General features: G+C 43.1%; 1 protein-coding gene across 4 annotated transcripts in view; it reads left to right on the top strand.

Annotated features, from left to right (window-relative positions):
• The window catches only part of slc8a3 (solute carrier family 8 member 3), an 84,011-nt gene extending 74,282 nt beyond the window's left edge, over positions 1-9,729 (top strand). For 3 of the 4 annotated variants that reach the window (XM_071539662.1, XM_071539661.1, XM_071539660.1), the window contains 5 exons: positions 4,340-4,464; positions 4,927-5,026; positions 6,712-6,717; positions 7,796-8,065; positions 9,353-9,729. In XM_071539662.1, the coding sequence (XP_071395763.1) occupies positions 4,340-4,464; positions 4,927-5,026; positions 6,712-6,717; positions 7,796-8,065; positions 9,353-9,729 (878 nt within the window). Of the gene's footprint in view, positions 1-4,339; positions 4,465-4,926; positions 5,027-5,182; positions 5,186-6,711; positions 6,718-7,792; positions 8,066-9,352 lie in introns of all 4 variants that reach the window. The other variant, XM_071539659.1, reaches the window with a different exon arrangement.
• Positions 9,730-15,493: the final 5,764 nt, after the last annotated feature.

Here is a 15,493-nt window from a genome sequence, read left to right as displayed (position 1 = left end):
TGTGTGTCTATGCGTGTGTGTGTGTGTGTGTGCACCTTTATCTGTGTGTGTGCTTGTGTGGTTTGTATGTTTGGATCTGTATGTGTGTGTTTGTGTGTGTGTGTTTGTCTGTATTTGTGTGTATCTGTGTGTGCATTTGTGTGTGTCTACATCTGTGCATGCTTGTGTGTGTGTGTGTGTGTGCATGTATCCTTATCTGTGTGTGTGTTTGTGTGTGTGTGTGTGCCTTTATCTGTGCGTGCTTGTGTGGATTGTATGTTTGCATCTGTATGTGTACTTTTGTGTCTGTGTATGTGTTTATATGAGTGTGTGTGTGTGTGTGAGTGTGTGTGTGTGTGTGTGTGTGTGTGTTTGCTGCTCCCTTGCTGGCCCATACTGAATGACATAGTGTTATTACGGACTGGGTTATGGACAATCAGTCTCACCACAGCTGGGTTTTACACCACAGTTGGCTTCAGATCAGCGCGGCTCGGCTAGTACTAATGATAATGAAGCAAGTCGCCCACAGCAATTAATGCACTTAACTACTAATGATGATGAACTGAGGACTGTATTTGATTTAGGAAGTTGATAAGCTGCCTCCGAACACAAACAGGTTAATTAGTATCATGCCTGGGTGAAGGAGGTTTCAGAAGGAGCGGGTCCGTCCGTTCTCTTTTGTCCTTCGCTGCTTCAAATCCCTTTATGAGTGTGAAAATTTCGTCCTTGTTTTTGAATGAAAGGGGGAATTATGATGAAGACGTGAAAGGCTAGAAGCTGTCACTGCGAATCTCTTGAGGCTGAGAGGCATCGCGGATTCTCTATTCTCTCTCTCTCTTCCTCTGTCTCTCTCCCTCTTCATCCACTTATAGCGTATCCTGTCATCTAATTATACGCCTCACCGGATGACTTTTTGCACCTCTTTTTTTACCCTTATTCATGTCGTTCAGTTATGGTTTACACTTCACCCAGGGCATCCGGGGGCGTCCTGCGCCCTTTCACCTGATCTGCTCTCTAATTACAACAAGTGGGTAATGTCAAACAATCAGGCAGAATCAAATCAAGATGCCAAGAGAGGGGCATGATAGTACAGAGCATCTCCACGACGCTCTTTCATCATCAGCGTATGTTATTTTACATTTTTGATATGTGCAGATATGGCAGCTGGAGGATTAGCAGCCTGGTGACTGAAAGGTTGTCAGTCAGAATCCCCAGATCGGTCTGACTGGGACAATTTGAGTGAGAGAATAGCAATCTCCCCGTCTCTCAATAACCACCATTGAGGTGCACCTCCAGTAGCAACCTGCAGCCGCTCCAGTGGAGCTGCTCTGTTGGCCAAAAGTTCAAGTCTGTTACACTGCTGGGCCGGTTCCAGGTGTGAGTGTATGAATGTGTTTAACCCTCCCTCCCACGGCAAACACTCCCACAGTTGCTGCTCTAAATAAGAATGTGTTCATACTAGGGTCTGACCGATATGGACTGCTGATATTTTTATACTGAAGCTGCCGATAGCCGGTATATTTAAGCAGATATTTTGTGCTGTATATTTAAATTTGGCCATTTTCATGCCCCCAAAAATCAAAACAATTCCAACAAATTAGAAGGATTTACTCTTTCCCCCAGAATTGTGTTCTTTGCAGGGTGGAAATAGCATTTAGACCATGCAACACTAAAAATCTCCATTGAAACCCATGCTAGCAAGATTTTTAGGTTGGTTAGCAGCTCCTTAAGGCAGGATGAAGCAGGTTTCATTGCAGGTTTTACAGTCTGTCACCCCTGAAGCTGCTGAATAAAATCATATCCTCACCTCCATTATATTGGAAGTAGACAACACTGACTTGCCAATATCCGATTTTTATGAAAGGCCAAGATCCAGCAAACAAATATATCGGTCTGACCCTGGTTCATACTGAATTTGCCAGGTCAAATAAGGGTTTATTGTGTTATTATTACCTCCAAACTCAAGTCAGCTGACAGAAGCTGGGAGTAACAGACTTTTGAATGAGTGTTATGCTCGTAGTTGGAGCTCATGGCACGAAACAAACGTCCTCCAGGAATTTTGCTGATTGCTATTGGACCTGTCTTTCTTTAATAAAACTCGCTCCTGCCTTCATGCTCATAAAAAAAAACTACAAAATACCATATTTTCTACTATCCTTCTACTACCTCAGCCAATCGAACAATCAGCGCCATATATATTATACCACACGGTCAATACCCAGCCATTCTCTGAGGCCATCGCATTTCTCTCCCTCTTATTAACCTGCTTTCTTCCTTATCTATGTTTCTTCCATTTCCACTGCTCATCGCTTTTTCTGTTTTGCCCTCCTCTTCCCCTCCTCCTCCTCTTCCCCTCCTCCTCCTCCCTCTCTCCTCTCCTCCACAGCCCTGTTGTTAGCAGAAGGTAAGTCGCCCTCTCCTCCTCTCAGCATCCCCACTGAACTCACTCTCTCCGTGTGTGCTGTGGTTTAAGAGTCGGGCCTGAATCTGTCAAAGGTTCTCCGTGCAGGAGTGCTGATCTGAAATCCGTTTTTATCACTCGGATGATGATGATTTAGATGATTTATCTGGCCGTTGGTCCGTGATTTTGAATCAGTGCTCATACTCTGAGAGCTTTGATACAGGCCGCTGTGGTAAAAGGGAAATAACTGCATGCCACTGGCGTTCGCCTCTTCTACTGTCACTGCTTAGAGTTTTTCCAAACATTACATGTTCTTTTTCAGCTCTCTCCCACACTCAGTGATAGATTTGCACCCTAATCAGTGGATTAATTAATCATAAAGCCATAAATTATGTTCTCCTGTCAAGAGGAAGGCACAAACACTTGATAACCGTCAAGATAAAACCCGCAGTTCAGAAATTAGAAATTTAATTACCTTTGTGTGATTAATTCTGTTTTTTTTTTTTTTCCTTCCCTTGTCGAGGAAATAGTGTCATGTTCTGGTGCGGCATAGTGCAGGGGAACGGCTGGATAATCAAATTTTAAACATGAGCAAAGGAAATCCTGTCAGGACTTCAGGGTACACACTGTCTTGTGTGTGTAATTGATTTAGCTTAAAAGTGTGTGCACGGGCCTGTGTGTGTGCCTCTGCGTGTGTGTGGGTGTGTGCGGTGTGTGTGTGTGTGTGTGTGAGCCCGGCGACACGCCCTCCTATCAAGGGGACTTGGCTGTGATCTTTAATGGCAGTGTTAATATTTAATAGTAAGCGTGTTGTCAGCAAAGAGCAGCGGGCTGGGACTCGGGGCTCGTATAAAAGATGACAAGGTCTCTGCACCAGGTGGCTCAGTGGGGGCGTCACAGCCAGCGGGATGAGAGGCCTTTGGATGCACCGCCGCTCGCTCTTGATAAAGTTCGCCAGCACACAATTGATGTTATGACACTCTTTGTAGTTTGTGGCGCACCCGAGCGCTCTGTGATACAAAGCATTGCGCCTCCTTTCTATACCGGAGCCACCCAGGACACGAGGTGGAGAGATCAGAGTTCCCACGGTCCCTTGAAAATCCTTGAGAGTTTGTTGATTTGAGAAAAATGAAATAAGGCCTTAAAAGTTTTTGAAAATAAATTGATGCCCTTGAAAGTGCTTGATTTTCCATTAAAATGTAGCACCCAAATTCGTTATTATGCCTCATCTCCATTCTAGCATCAACACTTCACATCCTGAAGAAAAAGGAGAAGTATCAATTTTAAAATGATTTCACCAGAATTTCTTGCCTTGACAAGATCATGAGTAACAAATGAGGCCTCTATAATGTCTAATTCTGACCAATGTCACATCTTAACCCAAAGCATGCCAATTCTGAGTCCTTGAATTTTACCAAACAACCTTAAAAGTCAATGAAATGTCTTTGAATTGTATGTCCCAAGTGAGTGTGGGACAAATGAGCACATGGAAAATGGGACAAATCAAAATGAGGCTTGTTTTGGAGGTTGTCACTGTGCCACAGTAGACCCAGAATTTGGCTTTGCTTTGTTTGTGTTTTGTCCAATGCCTGATCAAGCATGCAGGTTTGTCTGAGTTTATATAACAAAGTTGGAACACCATCAAGAAACTTTTGGGAAGAAAGTTTGGGGGGAAAGGGGGGGGCGTGGATTTGGCACTACTACAGTGAATCCTGTATTACTTCACTTTCTTAATGTTTGAGCATTTTACAGGCAGAATTATCCACTGAATGAGTGTGACATACAGTGTGTGTCTCAAATATATGAAATAAGTCTTGCCTCCACATAGTGTCAATCATGACAACAATGAGACGATGTTCTGATGAAGTACAAAAGAGACATGAGAATCGGCTGAATCTATTATTATTATATTATCTCACTCCCTGTGCCGTCTTTTCTCTCCTCCCTTCTCACCCTCAGATGTGCCAGACAGGAAGCTGTCATCGGACGAAGAGGAAGCCAAGCGGATTGCAGAGATGGGCAAACCGGTGCTGGGGGAGCACTCCAAGCTGGAAGTCATTATTGAGGAATCGTATGAGTTCAAGGTGGGAAAGCAGAGCCGACACAGCCTGAGATGCTCGATCATGGCGGTTTAAACCAGTGTTTCCCCTACAGTCGACCTAGTCCACCTGCCACCCTGCCTGAAAGACTGTCATTTATATTGTTTTCAGTGGAGAATGTTAACGTCACATGATCTAAAATGCAGCTGCAGAGGCCTCTCACCCCACCAAGACACATTTCTGGGGGAAACATGATTTATATGCAGCCTCTGACCTCCTTGACCGAAAAATACACCCACCATATTTGTTTCCGGTGCATGCTTTTATCATGCATCAAACAGAGGGATTGGCTTCTATTGCCTGGAACTTGATGCCACTGCCATCATGTGGCGAAGCTTATGTATTTCTCCTTTCAGCTTCAGTTTCAGCTGAGATCTCATATTCTGAATATAAATAATAGATGGATTTTTTTTTTTTTTTGCTCTGTTGTGGTTTTGTATTGTACAGAGCACAGTGGACAAGCTGATCAAGAAGACCAACCTGGCACTGGTGGTGGGAACGAACTCTTGGAGAGACCAGTTCATGGAGGCCATTACAGTCAGTGCAGGTACTGTAAAACAACACACCATGTTCTCTGCTCTGACTCTAGGGGGCTCTGCATAGACACACACAGCTTTTATGCAACTGACGAATTCAATATTTTGATCCACTCAATCATTAATTTCAACTATTAGGTGTTTTTTTGTGGGTGGAAACATCTAAGGCTGTTCTTTTTGCTCGTGTAAATGCGCAGCACTTTCAGCAGCAGGCAACAAAGTGAAAAGAAATATCTGTTCAAATGTTTCCTTGCATCAACTACATATGTTTGTGTGATTAAAGCACCAATGCTGAGCAATTTCTTTTACATTGTTGCCCATCAGAATTGCCCAAACAGTTGCTATTTGTATCCTTTTCTTTCCTTAACCATCTTGTTGTGGGTTAATCACGCACTGTGTATGTTATTTTGCTCAGCTGTTACATAAGAATACAAGCCAAGGCTCCTAACTCCCAAAGGCAATGTCTGAAAATAGAATTGGACTGATATATTGGATTGCTGATATACTGGCCTTTTAGTAAATATTAGATATCGGCCAGTTAGGTTAGATTTCTCCCTGACCACAGCTACAGAAAAGAAATAAAACCTGCCAAGAAATACTATTTTCTTTACATATTTTATTTATTAATTGAATTGATAAATAATTTATAAAGTCAATAAAGTCAGTAATGTATCCCAGAGTTTCCCCTTACCATTGAATAGGTGCAGTGGGTCAGCCTGCCTTAAAGAGCTGCTAACCCAAAAAAAAAATATATATATTATTACTGAAACACTGAAATTATGAGTTTTAGTGTGAAGGCCTAAATGCTGTTTCAGAGGCTTTTCCACCCTCACAAGTAAAATGTGACAATTTAAAATAGTCAAATTGAAAAATATTGAATATCACCACAATATCAGCTATTGCCGTCTTCGGTCTAAAAATATCAGTATTGGTATCGACCTTCAAAACCCCAAATCGATTGAACCCAACCTGAAAACAAAGTCCTCGAGGCTCTGAGATAATCTCATTGCACGCACCAGAAAGCATATCCGTCTTATTCCCGGTGGAGCGGCGGCGACATCAGATCTCCCGCCCCCCACCATCCCACCCCCTCCCGGCCCGCGGTGCAGCCGGCCGGCCGGACCGCCGCGGTCACAGGCACCGTGCAGCGAGACCTCGGCTCGTCACTTTGATGCTGAAATATTTAATCCGGTGGCGCTCTTTATTTTTTCATGATCCGCCCCCTCGCTGAAAAATGCATGCGCCTCACATGGCCTGACACTTTGAATCAGCACAGTGTCCTGCCGGTCCGCTGAGGGTTCCTGTGGGCTGCCGGGACGCGGAGGGACGCCCCGCACCTCCACCTGAGGAGGGGGACTGTTTACATTTTACCGCTTTAGCCGACACTTTGAAGTCCACATGAAATGAACTCCCATTATTTACATCCTGGAAAACAGAGTATCTTTCATGGTGACCTCATGCTGCACCAGTAGGCGTAAATATAAATTTCTATCCAATAAAACCATCAGATTTTTGAACAATCCCGCCCCTCCGCATGCGTCCCATAAAATAAAACTGCCTTTCTCTCCCTGACTCCATTGGTTTAGACTTTTGAATAATCCCTCACTGCGTTATGTTGCACTCCAACATCTCGTTTCAACTGGAAAAGCATCAAATCAAGGAAGTAAAGATGCCGTTTCATGGGGTCTTTAATGAGCGGGGGGTTCAGTTTCTTGCTCCAGAGCACTTTGACAGGACAAACGGCTGATGTGCTGACTGGATCTGTGACCTTTTATGTTATGGCCAATCTCTCTCTCTCTGTAACCACTGGCTCTCCCTGCCAAACAGTCGCACCAAACAGACCAAATTGCGCCGCGCCACGCTGCACTGCTCACAGTGTGTGAACTGTGCCGGAAGGCCGGAATAAGCTGAGAGTTGTTTACCCACAAACTGAGCCAAAAGCCTAGAGCCGCAACTAACCTAAAAGTGAAAGTTGTTTACCCGCAAAGTGAGCTATTAGAGAATAGTTTGTGAAAACAGCCTATGGAACCTGCATTATTAAATTAGGTAAAATATTAAAGCCCAAAGTGTAAACTAACCTATAAACTGATGGGGGGTTTTTTTTACCCACAAACAAAAGTAAAAGTTATTCATCTACAAACTTCTCACTCTATCTAGTGAGTGATTAACTGACAAAACGGTGTCATTCTTTAAACACACTGGCTGTTTTTTTTTTGTTTTTTTTAAATTAAAAATGAGTCATGTTTTGCCCTGCGGCCTCTGCAGTTATTCTAGTTATGTATTTGCGAGTAAGTAGCGCATTTAAACTTGAATATACATAACAACATCCTCAAGCTGAAGTATAATCACGTCTCACGCTGAAAAATAAGTCAAAGTGCCATTTTAAGTGAGTGCTGTTGTCTGCCTTCCCCTCTCTGTCATCCCTTATCTCCTCTATCCATCCTTTATCTCTCCACCGTTTTTCCAACCCCTTCTTTCGCTGTTTACCCTCTCCGCTCTTATCCCCTCTCTCTCCACTTTGTGCTTCATCTATCTTTCTTTTTCCCGTCCCTATCATACTCTTTTCTCTCGCCTCCTCGTCCCCGTCTGTCTCTGTCACTCTGTCCGTCCTCTTAACATTCACCACCCCTCTATCTCTCCCTTCCCTAAATATTTCTCTACCTCTTTCCTCTCCTGTCATCCCATTACTCTTGATTCCATCTCACCTTTCACCCCCCCCCCCCCCCCCCCAACTCCTGCGCCTCCGTCCCCCCCCGCTCGTCTCCACTTCCTCCCAGCAGATGAGGACGAGGAGGACACAGGGGAGGAACGGCTGCCGTCCTGCTTCGACTACGTCATGCACTTCCTCACCGTCTTCTGGAAGGTCCTGTTCGCCTGCGTCCCGCCCACCGACTACCTGAACGGCTGGGCCTGCTTCATCATCTCTATCGTCATCATCGGCCTGCTCACGGCCGTCATCGGCGACCTGGCGTCCCACTTCGGCTGCACCATCGGTCTCAAGGACTCGGTCACCGCTGTGGTTTTTGTGGCACTCGGCACGTCCGTTCCTGGTGAGTGAGACATAGACGGTATAGGCAGTAATAGACAGTGCACTTTTAAAAAAGGATGTGATGTGATGTGATTTTCATTTTTTCACTTCAATTGAAGGATTACATGCTCCTCTATGGGTTGAGGAAATTCTCTGACCTCTTGGGCTGATGAAACTCTTTCAAAACCCATCAAATAATATCAAAAATGCCTTGTCATCAAGCTAAAAACAAGGCTGTTTTTCTTAGTTCCTGAAAAGTTTACATTTTCACCTGACATTGACAATATGTTACTAACAACTTTGGTTGTGTCAGTATTATTTGTTATTAAAAGTGCCACGTGCACATTCACTTTGAGATAGTAGTATAATCACCATAAACAAATGAGACCATTGCTGAAAAGATTGGAAGCCCCTACCGGTTTCTACACTGCATTTTACATTGTGTGGTACCGGGTCGCTAGATATCTGTTGGATTGCTTTATGGCACAAAACGGGAAGAAGGCGCTGTTCTTTCAGAGCAAACAGAGCTAAAGCTTTCAGAGTTTCGAACGAATGAAAGGCCGAAGAAAAAAATCACTTCCAACATGTTGATCCCCTTCAGTAAATCCAGGGAGGGGGAGAGGGGACGGGACGCAAAGGGACTTATGGGAAATGTAGTCTTGATTTGATTTTCTTTTATTTTCGTGTCATGCACACAAAGTGCCCAACCCTCATGGGTTTACAAGACACCAAAGTTACAGTTGCAGTGGTCACACATTTCATTACATTTGATTTCATTACAAAATTACAGATTATTATACAGCTCGGTCTTAAACAAAATATTCTGCCTTCTCTCCCAAGCTTGGCAAATAAAATCTGCTACAAAAAATATTCCCTTCTTGAAGCACAACTCAAGTTTTTCATAATCATCCAGCCCAAAGAAATCAACATAAATAGAGGACATTTTACTAAAAAAGGACATCCCTTACGTCCTCATAGACAGGACAGTAAAACAAAAAATGAACCTCATTCTTAATCTTGAGAAACACTCGCAATACCACTGGCATGAAATAGAGGTGTTGAAAATGATGCATTCAAGTGTGTGTGTGTGCAAGCACATGTGTATACGTGTACGTGTGTGTGTGTTAGTCAGCCTCTATGTGTGTGTACCTGAATGCGTGTGTGCATGTGCCCATTTGTGAGAGCTTGTAGTTTTCCCTAACGTTAACGGTGTGTCAGAAAATAACTCTCCTCTGCTCCTCAGATACACATTTGAAATAATTTAAACCCACTGAAATAATAATGAAACATCCCTTCTCTCTCTCCGCAGACACTTTTGCCAGTAAGGTATCGGCGGTCCAGGACACCTACGCCGACGCCTCCATCGGGAACGTGACCGGCAGCAACGCGGTCAACGTCTTCCTGGGGATCGGCGTGGCCTGGTCCGTGGCGGCCATCTACTGGCACATGAAAGGAAAGCCGTTTGTGGTGGAAGCCGGATCGCTGGCCTTCTCCGTCACGCTCTTCACCATCTTCGCCTTCCTGGCCATCTCGGTGCTGCTCTACCGGCGCCGGGCCCACATCGGAGGAGAACTGGGCGGGCCCCGGGGACACAGACTGGCCACGACAGCCTTCTTTTTCAGCCTCTGGTTCCTTTACATCCTCTTCTCCAGTCTGGAGGCCTACTGTCATATAGAGGGCTTCTAGACCCTCGAGGGGAAAGAACTGACTTCAGCTCGAAAAAAAAAACAAAAAATTACAGGGGTTCAAAGTACAACTTCAGAGGTAAAAGAGTGAATTCTCACTGTGGAATTTGGGTCGGTCTTGTGCGGTATGGAAAGACAGGAGAGGTAAAAACCCGGGGTTTTCCAGATAGCCCCCGTCCCACACCTCCCACCCTCTCTCTCTCTCTCTCTCTCTCTCTCTCTCTCTCTCTCTCTCGCTCTCTCGCTCTCTCTCAACCCCTCCTGTAAGGACGCTTGGAGGTGTGTGTCCTGCCCCTGCTGCCGACGGGCCCGTGCGAGTGTGCTTACAGTTGGGATTGGGTTACCACCGAGTCTAGAGGATGCTGAGGGTGGTCCTGCATTCCACTGGAGGAGACTGAAGTCTTATATCCGGAGAGAGTTGAGTCAAATCAGAGGTCTATATTTTTCTCAACATCTGCTGAGAACGACTTTTTTTAAAACGAAGTATTTTGGGGATAAAAATGCAAAAAATACAACAAAACAGACAAAAAAAACGTACAAAAAGAGGAATCAAAGAACTATTTTCTGATCTTACGTTAAGGAATAACAAAAAGATTATATCGTAAATGGAGATATGTTGTTGAGTGACAGTCAAGATGGACTCATAGTATTTATTTTTATTTGCATAGTTTCCTAAGGAGCACTGCAGAGTTCTCAGAAATCACACACAAGCAAAGAGGGAGGAGCGACAGTGGCAACTTATGTACTGGCAGACAAATCACCAATCAAACAGGCGGTGGAGGACACAGTGAACATGGTCAAACTGCCCTGAACATTACTTCCGTACTATATACGTATCTATATATAATATATTTCCATATTTTCTGTATATTTTGAATATTTGTTTAAATGTGGTCACCTTCTGCTCTAACAACAGAGGATCGCTGTGGCTAAGGGGGAGGGGGAGGGGGAGGGGGGGGGGGGGTCATATACTGGAACGATGTCTTCACATTTCTAAGAGTTATGTATCTTGCCTATAGGTAAAAGTATGACATTGTATTTTATTTACTGATATCTTGGTCTCACTCGAGTTTTCACCTTTTGAAATCAGAAATCCAAAAAAATGTGTTGCTGCAGAGATAAAATTCAGAGGTATTTTTGTACTGTTCCTTCCATGCACTTTGCTGTATAGTTCTATTTATGGAGACTTCTACTTGTACATGTGCAAAAGGCCAATATTATAGGTATCACTATACGGACTGAATAGAGTGCCTGTAGGGGGAGGAAGCTGCTCGCTCGGTCGAGTCGATTGGATGCAGCGATAAAACAAACTGAAGGGTTTCATTCCAAAATGGCACATAACCTCTTTTAGAAGAAAAAAAGAAGAAAATCCATGCCAGAATTTCATTACATATTTCAGAAAATCAAGACGGTTCCACCCTCAAAGATGTTGGTATTTCGTAGGCAGCGGTTTTAAAAATGACTCATAACAACTTTTACTTTCATGTCATCAGGCGTTATGTAAGAGTATAGCTGTCAGAAAAAAAAAGGTTATCTCATTTTGGGAATGAAACTCTTCAGCTGCACAGTGAGGATCCAGTGTCAGGCGTCAGAGCAGCAGGTAGCGCGAGTCTGAATCTGAAAGTAGCGTGATATTGAATGCTGTTTAATACATGACTGGTGCTTTGTTTTTAAAACGAGAGAAAAAAAAAATACACCTTTGAAATTCCCAAAAGCGGCAGAATATGTTTATTACTTCATTTGCATAAAAGTGTATGTTACTATATAATCAGTAAATTCTTGGCTAATTTAAAAATCACCCAAGAGATTACCAAAGAGGTGGGATGCAACATCTTTAATAAACCAGAAAACAACAACAACAACAAAAAAAAAAAGTGACCGAAAGTGGCAGTGACACTATATTTCCACAAGGGGGATGTCAGTCTCCAGTCCCTGTGGTTGTCCCTTCTTCTTCTTCTATTCCTCTATTTACCACTCCTCCTCAGAGAGTATTCTTCCTTTGTGGTGGTGAGCAGTGTTGTAAATACGTCTCGTGGCTAAACTGGATGCTATCTTCCTGGCCCTGGACCACACCTGCTCTCCTCTCTCTCTCTCCCTCTCTCTCTCTCTCTCTCTCTCTCTCTCTCTCTCTCTCTTCCACATACACACACACACACACACATTCAGAGTAGAGCGATGGGTCCATTGCTGCACAAGAGGGAAGACAGCGAAGCTAACCCGGCCCCGTTCAGAGGCAACACAAACTCACATTATGTACATAATTTTCAGTGTATGTTTACATAGACACAGTATAGGTGTGCTGGGCAAGAAGCATGTCAACACGACTCTGTCACAACTCATCTACAGGTTTCTCTCTGCAGTCGCTTCATCTGAGCCAGTGTCAGTGGAAGTTTGAGGTTATAAACAAATATTATCATGTTTTTTTTTTTTGTTTTGTCACTGAAGCCCACTTCCCCTCCTCAAAGTCCTGCAACGAGAAGCGATTTGAAATTTTGTGGACAATTTTGCGTCTTTTGGCGGAAGACTTGACACAGAATACAACAGGTATTCATCATGACAGGGAAATGCCAGTGTTCTTAATTTTCTCTTTGGACGTTAGTGGCTCATTGTATGGTTTATTTGGTTGTATTCATGATTTTCTCTACCAAGAAGTGTTTGATTTGAGGTGAACGTCGGCCGATGTGTTTATGTACTGTACATGTTGGTGTGCTGGAGTCAGGCTGTGTGTCCTCTTCGCACTTGTGTGCACAGACGGTGTTGTCGGTCTTCATACAGGCATGCCTTGAGTTGGTTCTATCATTTGTCTTAAAACTACATGTCTTAAAAGTTGTAAAAGAAAAAAAACTATATCATACACAACACTTCAAGGCACCAGTTTTGTTTTGTTTTTTGTTTTTTTTCTTTCAGTGTGCAGGACGGATGTGAAATGTGTATTGGCAAAAATTCAAATCACAATAATTGGGCTTTGTGGTTGATGTTGTTGTGAGACACTGAAGAAAGTTTCATTGCTGAGATGAATGCTTTTCTTTTAACTTCTGTTGTACAACAGGAAAGGGACACATTTTAATGGATGGGTACGTTTTCCTGACCCACAGTGAGATGTCAAAATAAAAAAAACAGAACATTTCCAAAGTGGATGTTGTTTTGATACCACCCCCCTGTTTGTTCTTTCACAGAGGAATAAAGGCAGCCCGGCTTCCTGGTTCATGAGCTGCTTTCACTGACGCAGGTTAAGCCATTCTCAAGAGGTGTGTGTCATTTTGAACATGGCCATGTGTCTAGTTTGAGACAACACACATTTGTGTTATGTTTCACAACAAATGATAATAACAACACATCGTCACCAAAATGTCAACCTTTCAGGAAAAACAGCCTTGTTTTCAGATTGACCACCGTGTATTTTTGAGTTTATCCAATGGGTTTTGAAAGGCTTTCATAAGCATCAAGGCTGGTTGATTTTTCCCAACCCATAGAGGAACATATAATCCTTCAACTGAAGCTAAAACATGAAAATCACCAAAAGTGAAGTTATAAGATTTTCACATAACAACAGCAATATGTGTTTCTGTGTTGAAATGGACAAAATTATGGGTCGTCCAAAAACTGGACACATGGAAGTGTTGAAATTAATTTTCTGAGGGTGTAGGATTCCATAGTTTTGATTTTGAATTGGAAATTACTCTTTTTTCTGCTTTTTGTCTTCCTGATGAATGGGCAGTGGAAGCTATATCTCCTCCAATTCAAAAGCCAAGCAAAGGCATCACATTAAAAATCTTGGTCTCCCATTGAAAACACATTTTTCTTAAGCCTACAGCACAGCTAGGTTTAATCCATCTCTGTGAAACCAGCCCTGTGTCCAGTACCTCGTACCTATATATCAGTCATTTTCTATATATGTTGAACTGTCACCATATTACACTTCACTGCATATCTGGAACAATATTTAGAAAAGCCTCCAGGTCTTGTCACATCACATTTTGTCTGTTGCGGTGCGTTTGTGTGTCGTCATGACGCTGTTAAAGCACCAACAGAAGGATGCAGACGAACTGCTTTGTTTACATTTTGCAAACTATTGAGGATTCATAAGTTACATTTGACATTTTTTTTAATCCAGCATTGAGGCAGTGGGACTGTAAGCTACAGAAAAACACCTTTAGACAGACACTTTTGTGTGTCTAAACATCTGTAATTTGTTTAAGCATATTCAAATAGTGGCACACGGAAAGGAGAAATGTCCAGTTGTATTAGTTCTATTGTTTATCAAAGGGTCTTTCTCTCCCTTTCTGTCGCTCTTTCTCACTTTGATACTCTTCCTCTCTCTTTCTCTCACTAAAAGTCTTTATCTGGTGCCTAATGAAGAGTAAGGTAGCCTTTTTAAAACGATCTGCGTTGTGCCGATGTCTCATAATGTAGCCTAAGGTTAAAGTTTCCCATGTAACCATCACAAGTCCACATTAAAACTGTGGAGGCCAAGGCAAACAAATCCTCCTCTGCCAATGTAGAGGCTCAGCAATCACATATCACCTTCATCCCATCCGTCACCGTCTGCCTAACAGATCCACCACCTCTGTATTCCTGCATTGACACCCACAAGCTTGGAGATATACAGTATATCTATACATATAAATACAAACACTAGATGTGCAAACCAATCCTCATGAAGTGTGTCAAGATGGCGGCGTGTCTGGACTGAAGTGACAGTGGATTCTTGGTTGATTTGTCACTCATGCTCATTGATCGGTTCGATCCACGCCGACTCAACATGTGAAACACTGTATTGCATCTCCACTGTATTTATGTCAACCTTAACTGGTCGAAGCTGTTCTCAAATCTACGGTGTATTCCTGATGTCTTACCACAGTACATTTAGGGTTTTATTTTTTGGTCATTAACAGGCTGGAATTCAATCAGGTCAAAGGAAATCTTCCACTGATTCCCGTCAGTCAAGAAGAAAATGCAGAGAATATCTGTTTTTAAAAAGTTCTGGTTAAGTGGAATGGCTGTTCTCTGCTTCACTTACAGAGAAGATGCTTTTATGGAGGAGCTATTATTGATTGAATTCCAGCCAACATAACACACACACACACACACACACCTTATCTTCTCATTAAATCACTGAAATAGTGGGATTGTTTGTTTGATCGTTTGTTACGTTGACTGTTTTTTACTCCTTGCTATGAATTATGTTTTTATTTCAGGGAATTATGCATGGAAATTAACCTTAAGTTGATTATTTTATTATGATTTGGTTTTTTTGTTTTGGGGGTCAATAACAAAATAAAGGAGACAATTTGAAGAAAAAAAATCTTGCTGTTATGTGTTTAATTGGCCTAGCTATTGTATGGTAAAATATGTTAGACATCAGCATTTGACGCTGAGAGGAGGGCGGGGACTACACTGTGATTGACGTGTCAGCGCACCAATAGGAAGCCGGGGATGATTCGCACGTTGGCACAATTGGCTTAGAATAAAGACTATTGCGTTCAAGGAGTTACAGAGATGATTGGGTGCAGGATTGTGCATTGAAAATCATGAAGCTGGAATTTTATGTTTGATAGGAGCCAGGCGGAGACTGACAGCCAGACGATGCAGCAGACGAGCGGTGTTTTCAGCTGTGTGTGTGCGGGATTAGCCGCTACTTAGCTTTGTTTGTGTTCAGGGCGCTCAGTCCGCTCTCCGCTGCGAGCCGAGCCGAGCCGAGCCGAGCCGCCAGCCGCGTCAGGTGGATGATGCAGTGATCCAGGTCGCCCCTATGGATCGCGTCA

The sequence above is a fragment of the Centroberyx affinis genome, unplaced genomic scaffold (assembly GCF_046629955.1).
Source record: "Centroberyx affinis isolate AG114_WGS23_722 - 3 ecotype Tasmania unplaced genomic scaffold, CSIRO-AGI_Caff_v1 ptg003482l_1, whole genome shotgun sequence".
Taxonomy (NCBI): domain Eukaryota; kingdom Metazoa; phylum Chordata; class Actinopteri; order Beryciformes; family Berycidae; genus Centroberyx; species Centroberyx affinis.
Note: the sequence above shows the minus strand (reverse complement) of the source record. Positions and strands in the feature narration are given on the sequence as shown.